Source organism: Malus sylvestris, chromosome 14, assembly GCF_916048215.2.
Source record: "Malus sylvestris chromosome 14, drMalSylv7.2, whole genome shotgun sequence".
Classification (NCBI taxonomy): domain Eukaryota; kingdom Viridiplantae; phylum Streptophyta; class Magnoliopsida; order Rosales; family Rosaceae; genus Malus; species Malus sylvestris.
The window spans coordinates 14,524,364-14,535,449 of record NC_062273.1 but is presented as its reverse complement, the minus strand read 5'-3'; the positions used below and the strand labels follow the sequence as shown (position 1 = coordinate 14,535,449).

Below are 11,086 nucleotides of genomic sequence, written 5' to 3'. Positions count from 1 at the left end.
TACCACTCAGCAGTGGAACGATTATTCCCCATTGCTACAGCGATCGCATGCGCAAACTCAAAATTATCCCTTAAATCATGCGGGTTGGCATCGCGCACACTCTCATCCTTGTTCTTAGCTGCCATCCTAGCACGAACAAAATTTTGAAGAATAAGGATAATAGAATTGTGAAGAGTCAGGATAGCAGAAACGCATATTTATAGGTAGGTTAGGACCTTTGCACTACGAAGCCTTTGTCGTGCAAACACCTGTATTAAATGCGATATTAATTCCTTGGATTCACCTGCAGTAAATGGTCAAAATTGACAAGAACTTGAGCGACGAATTATTGGTTGTGCAAACGCCCTTTTTGTCACGCAAGTTTTTCGCGCCAAACAAAATTACCCCACGTTTTCTTGTTGACTTTATGCGATGCCAACAATTATTCGTCGTGCTAAAGTGTTCTTGCGTGACGAAACTCTTCGTCGCGAATTTTTTTTTCTCTTATCGTTTCTATTTTCGTCGCTCAAGTACGTCTTATGCGACAAAATATTGTTCCTCGCACAAGCTGTTTTTTCTACTAGTGTTGTTTTGTAAGTTTAGACTTTTATGTTTGCCATTAGAGGGGTTAGATTTCATGTCCCCCTTCATTTCTTGTATCTTATTGTTTTCGTTTCTAGAAATGTAAGATTTATGTCTCTTCTTTTTCATTTTTTTTTTAAGGAAAACTAATGAAAAAGATTTAAAAACTCTGAGTTTTAACGAGAATGACAAAATAAAAGGTAAAGTGAATAGTACCAGAATTGACTTTTTAGTGTAAAAATATGATTTTTCGTTAAAATGAACAATACCGCAAACTTTTCGTTAAAACTCCTTTTTTTTTTTTTATCATTTTTTCTTGTATTATGAGTAACTTGGTTTTTTATATCAATAAAATTACCCTTGTACTGTCAAAGATTTCTAATATATATAGTGCTTGATTTGACTAGCCTAACCTCAAATCTTGAAAAGACAGACCCTCAACCGGTCTGAATTCCGACCGTTTTTTGAAAGTAACACTTCCTCAAAACATCAACAGAGTGCAACCCTTACAAAATATCGAACAATACAAAGAGATGCATTCTTATTACAGCAAGTGCCTTTTATTCCTCAACTAATTTACTCCCTCTCATTTCTTCATAGAGAGCTGCCTGTTCATGCGACCCCCAACAGTTTCTTTACATCCTTCTGCAAAACAAAAGGGAGACAACAAACCGCAATTTCGTTATCCTAATTCACTTTTTCAGTTGAATGCAACTGTCATGAATGTATGATTTCTTACGTCAATGCTAAGAGGAGAAGTTGTAGGAGCATAACGGTCAACGACTTTCCCTTCTTTGTCAACCAGGAACTTGGAGAAGTTCCACTTGATGTTGTGGCCAAAGAGTTCACCCTTGCTCGACTTCAAGTACTTGTAAATCAGAGCAGCTTTCTCACCATTCACATCCACCTAAAATTGGTAGTATGTAAATCTCCAGCTCTAGAAAATAATACAACTCTATGAAAAGAAGACGCTTTCGCTGTTTGTTCATATTGGAAATGACATCCTAAGAAACTCTTACCTTATCAAAGATGGGATACTCGGCCTTAAAGCGAGTGCAAGCAAACTCTACAATCTCATCATTTGTCCCCGGCTCCTGAGCTCCAAACTGATTGCACGCGAATGCCAAGATTTCCAATCCTGCAAGGCAACAGAAGCAAGTGTGAGCTACAAGCCTACAAGGCAACCGAACGATAGGGAGTTTCTACGAAAACAGCCATGGGGTGAAGTATAAACATGCATACGTAATAAAAGATTCACAAAAGCAGACCTTGAGTTTTGTATTTTTCATACAACTGAGCTAGCTCTGTGTAGTTTGAATTAGTCAAGCCACTGCATCAAAATTAAATAGCAAACTATAATAAGCTCACACTTCAGACAAAGACAAACAACGTCGGCTGATAATGCATCCCATTTTATGAGAATATAACCATCTTTATCAGATTTTCTTTCTTTTGGTATTTTTGTATGGAATGCACGTAAAAACTCGAAAGAAAATAGAAGACATTGTGTACCACTGCGATGCGACGTTGACGATCATCAGGACCTTCCCTTTGTAGGTGCTAAGATCAACATCGTTACCCTTGGCATCCTGTGAGTAAACGGACACATTATATGCATGCACTTATTGGATTCGGGATGAAGTTTGGTTTAGATTTGCTAACCTGCTGCCCCTATACCACATCACCTTGCAAATTAAACCCACCAATTTTTTGGGATCAAAACTGAAATAAGCTACAGTGGTTGGCTCCAAAGGGTCAATCCAAAACTACTAAAATTTCAATTATAAGGAAGATAATTAGAGCTCAAATTCTTTTCTGTTTGGTTTTATTATTAAAAGCGTATTCTACAATAAACTACACTAAGAGAGGGTGGGGATGGTTTGATCATGGGACGCAGTTGATTGAAGAGGAAGGCCGACAAGGGCTATTATCATAAACTACCCAAATTCTAACAAACTGGGGAAAACCTAAGCACTCCTGACATCAGTTTTTCTTTTTAACAACACTATTTTCGAAACGGTAATGCCGGAAAACTAAAATTTTAAATCAAATTTGCAAATCAAATGGTATGTCACTAATACAAGTACGTTAATCAATCCTTGTTATAATCCACATCCAAATTTACAAACTAAATAATGCGTGTCACCACCCAGAGGATATAACAACGTTAATAAACACTTACGTAATAATCTAATCATCAACATTTATGTTATTTATTTTACAAAATTTAATTTATAAATTTGATGTCCTAGCATTTTCATTTTCAACATTTAATGGAGAACTATACGCAAAAACCCAGCTTCTAACCAAACAAAAATCCCCAATCCCAATTGAAAAATGAAAATAATCAAAATTCGTGAAAAGCCAACCTTGACGGTGAAGTCGTGGAGGGATTTACTCTCGGACTGGCTAGCCATTGTACGATTCAATCCGAACGTTGACGAAACCGGGCTCGAAAACTCTATCTTGATCGACGGCGAAAGCAGCGAAATCTGCGACGACCACAAAAGGATCTGCCGGGAATCGGCCGAGAAGTGCTTTTGCAGAAGCTGAGAAGCAGATGAAGTGATGACGGTGAGATTTCGTCGGAAGAGAAAGCGAGTAGTAGCACAGAACATTTGAGTTTTAATGATAAGAACAAAATAAAGGGTAAAGCGAATAGTACCAAGATTGACCTTTTAGTATAAAAATGTAGTTTTTCGTTAAAGTGAACAATACCTAGTGCTTTTTGTTAAAGTTCCTTATTATCTAAAGGAGTGGAATGTGATGGTTTACGGGCCCACACGTGGAGGGATACTAGGTTGACACGTAGGTGCTTTCGTAATCCCACACGTGGAAGTGTAATGACAAACTCTCTGTCTTGTCTTGGAAGTGGGGAAAATGGACGGGTTGATGGTTGGACAAATTTTGTTTGATCATTTCTAATCTTTTTCTATACCCAAAATTAAATTTTATATTTGAATTGTCTATTTTACCATATTACATAATTACCATAAAATACAAAATGAAATTAACAATAAATTTAAAATTCATTCAATAATCAAACTCTACCATCACACAATTTTTATCTTACGTTCATTCTGACTTAAATTCTAAAAGCAATCATAAAACCCTACCATCACCCAATAATCAAACTCGATTGCTTTTGTTTCCTCTCTAGTTTCATGTTAACTCGATCAACAAGAACAATAATTACAAACCATATCACCACAAGAAACAAAAAGAGTAGAAAGCTTTCAGCACATCGAAATGTGTTTCATGTCATTACCAGCGCTTGCTTAAGGAACTCATCTCGTAAGTGGTTAAGTTTTGATTCCAATTCAACTAGGTATGCCTATAAAAGCAACACATATCACTCCAATAAAATTACTGCCATGATCCTTCAAGAAAATGTGATGAGAAATTCTACTGAAATTTACTTTCACTAAGGTGTCCACATAATTTTACATGATTCAAATTCCAAAAGCACCAGTTCAACTGCTTGCCTAGCTGCTACTAAACTGTTTAATCTTGAATTAGAAATGCATCACTCAGTTTCACGAATCACATTCAGATTAGCTACCTGGACTACTCTATTAAGAGCTTGGCAAAGATCATTTCCTAGCAGCCTTGCACTATAAACCGACAACGTTGAAAAAGTTGTAAAACAAATTGAAACTACTGATCAATCCATCTATAACAATTGGTTGCCATGACAAATAAAACAATAGGCTTAAAGAGAGATTGATTCTTTAAGAATGAATTTACATATTGAATTGGGTTTGATGGGGTTGTTTAGGTAGTAAATTTGGGTTTAAAGAGAGATTTTTTCTTTAATAGAACTAATATGGGTGTAGAGAGTAAGTTGGGTGTAAAAAGAAGTTATAAGTTAAAATAAAGTTTCCTTAAGCCAAACGAGATGTGTGGTGGAAGGTGTGAATAATGCGAACACGAATTTTTTGTTTTTATAAAAAAGGGGTGTGAATAGTGTGAACGTAATTATATTTAACATAGTGTAATTGTGTTCTAGAAGATCTTTCTTATTACACTTTGAATTACTTGAAAAGTAGGTTTTATCTCCATCTTATTAGTTATTACAATAAAGGCACAAGGTTTGAAGAATAACACACATAAATTCTTAAAAGGAGAAATTAGGTTCACATCCTTCTTTTTTATACTCCATTAATTAAAATCCTATTCATTTTCAATTTTTGATCAAGGTCCTTGGGTATTAATAATATCATTAATTATTTGAATAATAAAATATTTTTATTTTTAAATATATTCCTTTGGTGTTAAAAGTGTTACAATTAGTATATTTATATTTATATTTATGGCTAAATTTTTTATCATATATTTTTATTTTTAGTTTGTACCTATTTTTAATTTGTTCCAATTTTTTTTTCATTTTTAATTTGTACCCATATATTAGTTTCTTTTTGTGCCCATATTTTTTAAATTTTATTTGTGTTTGTACTCATATGTATACCGTTACGTCACATTGTATATTTAATCAATAATAGAAAAATTACATATGATATATTTATGTTTAATGCCTAAACTTTGTATCATATATTTATATTTTTAGTTTGTACCCACTTTTAATTTGCAACATTTTTTTAAATTTGTAGTATTTTCTTTTTAGTTTTATTTTGTACCCATGTATTAATTTCTTTTAGCGCCTCTATTTTTTAAAAATTCATTTGTTCTCATAATTTTTTATCTTTTATATGTACCCTAATTTATTTACAATGTACCCATTCTTCTTTATTAATGTACCACTTTGTTATATGTGAATGTACCAATTTTTTTGTAAAATGTACCAATTTTTTTAACACTATGGATACATTCTTTTGCCATTTATTATTTCTTATTTTTACATTATTTTTATCCATTTATTCAATCAAAATGTTTGAATTTTTTTATTGTAACCATTTCTAATAGTATTATAATGAGGGATTTTAAATTTATAGGATTATAGATCTCATAAAATATCAAACAATTAATGTCAAAACTATAAAAATATAAATATTAATTGTAATATAATGAGGTGTACAAAGTCAAGGGACTTTAATCAAACTTTGAATATCATTAAAGTTTTAGTCAAAGAATGTTAAGGATTAAGGACCACATCCAAAGTATCCCTTCTTAAAATAGGTCACAAAACGTTATCATCACGCTTTTGACACTGTACTAAAGAGAAGTTGTTCATCTTTAATCAGGGGATATTCTGTTTCAATCATTATTATTACGATTAAACTTTTTTATTTTATTGAATTCATATGCTTCAATTGATTTATTTATTTTTTTTTTTTTTTGTGTATGTGTGTGTTGAGCAGGATATAACACTCTGAAAATGGAAATCCAAAATTGAAGGAAGAACTTCTACAAATCCCTTCACAATTTATCATCTCAAGCTAGGTTCTTCTAAAACACGAGTCTTGATTGTTGATATTTTTTTAGCCTGATTGCAAAAACCATTACATAATGCATGAACCCAATTTTTCACGTTACGAATTATAGATTATGCTAAAGTTGTGTTTTCTTTTATTCATAGCATAAATTGTATATTATGTAATTTGTTTTTTTAACAACTAATATTATCTACAATAAGGAGTGGGGGAGTAGGCTGAACCTCATAATAGACTAGCAATAATGTGGTTCAAATTCAACTTTGACGAGAATCAGACCTAAGACCTCTTACTTACAAGTGAAGAGAAATATCACTAGGTCGTGGAACTAAGTGATTGTATACTATGTAAATTATTGATCACTAATATATTTCATGCATTTATACCATCAATTTCTAAAGTCTTTGTGATGTTTTTGTGTTAAAATGGTTGCATTTTACCCTACCTTGTGTTAGTGTGCAGTTAAATTTGCTTTAGGATCAATTTCAAGCACAAAAGGAGAAAAGGAAATTATAAAAACAAACAAAAGAAGAGAGAAGTGGGAAAGAAGGGAGGAGGGAACACACGGAAGTGGGAATGAAAAGATGGTAGAAAATAGGTGAACATGGGGTACCCACTATGAAGTGGAGTTTGGTTGGTCTTCCACTTGTAGTTTTAGTTGGTTTTGGCAATTATTGCCTTTGGTTAAAGGCAATAACATAACGAAAAACAGGAGGGAAGACAGGGGGGAGCACGGCAGAAAAGAAAAGGGAAAAAAACAGGCCAGAAACAAAGGCAGAGTGAGAAAGACACGGAGAAAGAAAAGAAATAGAGAGGAGCACGGCAGAAAAATAGAGGAGAAGGTTGCAGCGTTGGAGAGGTGGCAGCGAGCAACATAGCAGAAAGCAGAAGGGATGTCGCAGCTCCACATGGAAGGAGGAGAAGGGCAGATAGCTTCTTTGTAAAAAAAGGGTTGTCTCTTTCTTTGATTATTCATGGATAATTTCTTATGTATTCAAATAATTATGTGTAACTAATTTCCTTTTGCTAGAGTGAGGCCATGAGCCGCAACATAAATACGTAGATTTATCTTTCAATTGCTTAAGTGTTGTTATATGCTTGCTTTGATATTTTCAATTACTGAATTAAACTATCTATGTACCATTAGGATGCTTAGAAAAGTTATCGGATGCAATTTTGAACGAATGTCACGTTAAAATTGGTTGGGCTTCTTGTGATGGAGGATTGTACTCTCCTAAGGTAAATATCATGCTCTTAGGGATTACATGGTTTGACAAAAGGATTTTCACCAAGATTAATGAATCACTCATGTTTATATTTAATCCAAATGTCATGGATAAGTTGCATGTAGTGGTATGCGTTTTAGCTTGAATGTCACAAGTAAAACATACAAAAGGAAAATCCAACCTTCAAAGTATATGTGTTTTCGATTACTTAAGCAGTTGGAAGAGTTACGTAGGAGTGTTGTTGGTAAAGGTCGAACTCTAGCATATTGTCAATTTAATTTTTTAGAAAACTTCATTTTAATCCCTAAATAAGATTGCTTTTTCAATAATACCGTATGTAAGATTAAAAACTAAAAATAGTCCTCCATGTCAGATTATAGTATTCCATGTCACATTTAATCATTTTTTAATGAATTTATTGCATTTTTAGTTTTCCTATTTACCCTTATTACTCTCTTAAAACCAATTAGAGAAACAAATATATAATTAATTTTCAAGAATGCTTAATTAACTAGATCAATAATTAACATGTTTGTTATAATATAAATCTCCATGTGTTATTCCAATCAAAGAACCCAGAAAACTCAGAAACCATGATCAAACAAAAAAAGCCATAAAACTTACAAACCAAAAATCTCGTTGTATTCGGAAGAAAGAAGAAAAAATGGGCTTTTAGATGCCAAATTGACGGTGAATCTAGAGATAAATGAAAAAAAAATACAAATTGAGAAAATAGAATGTGAAATCACAACTTAATTGACCGTACCAAATTAATCGGACATACACTATATAGTACCTAACCGACCATACCGAATGGATAAGACCTAATTGATAGTACCTAAATGATTAAGGTGCATTCATATAGGTACTATGATTTAGGTGCATTCATATAGGTACCATGATTTAGGTGCATTCATATAGGTACCATGGTTTAGGTACATTCATATAAGTACCATGGTTTAGGTGCATTTGACTTGGTACTATGATTTATGTGTATTCGACTAGGTTATATGATTTAAGCACATTAGGACATGGTTTAAGTGCATTCGATTATGTAAAATATATGATTTGGCTATTTATATTTCCTCTATGCTTTGAATGGTGATAATGAATAATTTGAATTAGGTATTTGTTAATTCTTGTAACGTATCACTAATATTTTTTTGAATTATGTTTATCATTTTAGAAAGTCAGACAATAATCAATGCCAAAAAATATGGAGCAAATTAAAATCAAATATTTAATAGGGGCATTATAGGAACCAAAAAAACGCATTAAATATTTAAAAACAAGAAAATATAAATTTTAATATTTATGCTAACATGGAAATTTAGTCAAAGGACTATAATGAATATATAATCTAACATAAGGTTTTAATTGAATTTCAATCTTTATCAAGGATTAAAATGGAGAAACCCCTTTATTTTTCTTCAATCATTTATTTTATCTTGAATTTTCTCATTTACTTGTTTTGTTTAGTTGAATCATTATTTCTAATTATGCTAAAGTTGTGTTTTCTTTTAATCATAGCATAAATTGTATATTATGTAATTTGTTTTTTTAACAACTAATATTATCTACAATAAGGAGTGGGGGAGTAGGTTAAACTTCATAATAGACTAGCAATAATGTGGTTCTAATTCAACTTTGACGAGAATCAGACCTAAGACCTCTTACTTACAAGTGAAGAGAAATATCACTAGGTGGTGGAACTAAGTGGTTGTATACCATGTAAATTGTGTAAATTGAATATGTGTGAATAAACAGACAAAAAAGGAAAGAAAAAACATAGAAAAAAGGGGAGTTGTGATGGGCCTTGCAACATGAAAATTGTAGGCTATGTCTTGATTTAAGATCCAGCGCTTGAGCATGCAGCTCACACTGGAGCTGCGCCACCGAGCTCCCTGATGACTCATCAACTTCCTCTGACGACCTACAAGTCATCTTTCATCTTCGAGGAAACGTTTTCATCATGGAAAGATAAGATTCCAGACGAATCTTGCTAAGGATTCGAACTTTGAAACTCGATCCACAGTCGAGACACCTTTGTCGAAAAACACGACCCACATCAGGTTCTTCTCAAGATCCATCGATAAGTGCAAACCATTCTTCACCGCGATAGAAAAGAGTAAAGGCCTCTTTGGACAAATGAGTGTGAAGATGCCTTTACAAAGCTAAACAAGTACCTATCCAAACCCTGTGGAGAAGATTTGTACCTATACCTGGCAGTATTAGACTGCGCAGTGAGCGCGACTCTTATTCGAGAAGACTCTAGGGAGCAGAAACCTGTGTACTACATGTTAAAAGCTCTTCTCGAACCAGAGACAAGATACCAAGAAAATGGAAAAATTCATCCTTGCACTAGTGACTCTGGCCATAAAGCTTCGACCATACTTCCAATCGTTCAGAGAAATCTACATGACGGAGTACCTACTTCAATCCATCTTGCACAACCGTGATGCATCATCCAGAGTTACCAAGTGGACCATTGAGTTAGGACAACATGAAACCATTTACTGCCTCAAGACTTCTATCAAAGCACAAGCACTAGAGGAAGTCGAGTTCACTTTGGCTGCACAAGATGTTACAGACTCGGACAATCTCTTCACTTTGGCAGCACAAGATGTCACAGACTCGGACGAACCCTCCATCCCCAACTAGCTCTGGCTTGCGCTCACCCATACTCACCATCCTGCTATCATATCTAATTTTGCACTCCTGTCTTGCCCCAAATCTCATGCTCAATCACTCTCTTGTATGTCAAAACTTCCTTTTGCTACAGATCTTTCCACCTCGCGCCCTCTCTTCCTTATAGCTATCTTAGACATTTCTTGGTGTGCTGCAAATTCATTGCTTGACGGATTTGGGATCCTAAATAGTATTGTATCCACTTGTCGACTGATTATATGCGTGACTATGTCCCCATTTTTATATAATCACTTTTTCTGTTTCTTCTGACTTGTTTCAACGATGACGGCGTTGTTTTTTTTTACAGCAATAGTGGCAACGACGACATTTGTGTCGGTGTAGGGTTTGATGTTAGAGCTTCATGTATTTTGGACTTCAAACTTGGTTTTGAATTGGTATATCTTTCTTTTTCTTATTTGTATTTGGGCCCTTTTAAGTTGTTAAATGAAAATGAGCTTTATATATAGAGATAAAAACTTTCATTATATATCAAGGTACTGCACTAGTTTTTAAATATGTTAAGGAGAGACAAAAACATAAAAACAACTAAAGCTCAGTCAAAAAACATAGAAACAATTTTTTAAAATACCAACTATACCCCTAAGGCTTTAAAGCCCTCAATAGAACACAACCCTCACAATTTAAACAAAATTAATATGTGCCATAAGCTCAACCCATCCTCGACTATTTCTGTAGAATCAGTTTTGAAACTATAAGTAGAATTAGTTTGTATCATTTATTACTAGAATCAATTCAACTTGTCATCGACCATTTTTCTACAATCAGTTCAATCAGTCTTCGACCATTTTTCAGAATCAATTCAACCCGTTTTCGAGCATTTTTTCATAATTAGTTTCGAATACATCCAGAATCAGGTTTGTATACTTTTTTTAGTACTACCAGTTTGTATATTTTTAGTAGAATTAGTTTATAACAACATAATATCGACATGATTTTGGAGAGGGAACAATGTTAGGGAAAGGGTTCATTTCTTCCCGTTATGATTCTATCAAACATAAGATACATGGAGAACAATTTCTACGGACCAAGCTTACCGCGATGTAGCGTTTCGGTTTAATAATTTCATGTCATATGGAGAAAAACTTATATATGACATGATATTTTGGCCCGAGACCCTACAATGACAGTAACTATCCCATGTAAGTCATTTTCTTTAATATGAACCATAATCTTAATATGTCACGAGAAAAAGAAAAGGGC

General features: G+C 33.6%; 1 protein-coding gene across 1 annotated transcript; it reads right to left on the bottom strand.

Annotated features, from left to right (window-relative positions):
* Nucleotides 1-993: 993 nt before the first annotated feature.
* LOC126598546 (probable phospholipid hydroperoxide glutathione peroxidase) lies at nucleotides 994-3,212 on the bottom strand. Its single transcript, XM_050264917.1, has 6 exons — nucleotides 2,931-3,212; nucleotides 2,074-2,150; nucleotides 1,830-1,891; nucleotides 1,581-1,699; nucleotides 1,301-1,468; nucleotides 994-1,206 (listed from the first exon to the last, which is right to left on the bottom strand). Exons 1-6 carry the CDS (start codon nucleotides 3,177-3,179, stop codon nucleotides 1,174-1,176), a joined length of 708 nt encoding a protein of 235 aa, XP_050120874.1. The 5' UTR covers nucleotides 3,180-3,212; the 3' UTR covers nucleotides 994-1,173.
* Between the last annotated feature and the right edge of the window lie 7,874 nt (nucleotides 3,213-11,086).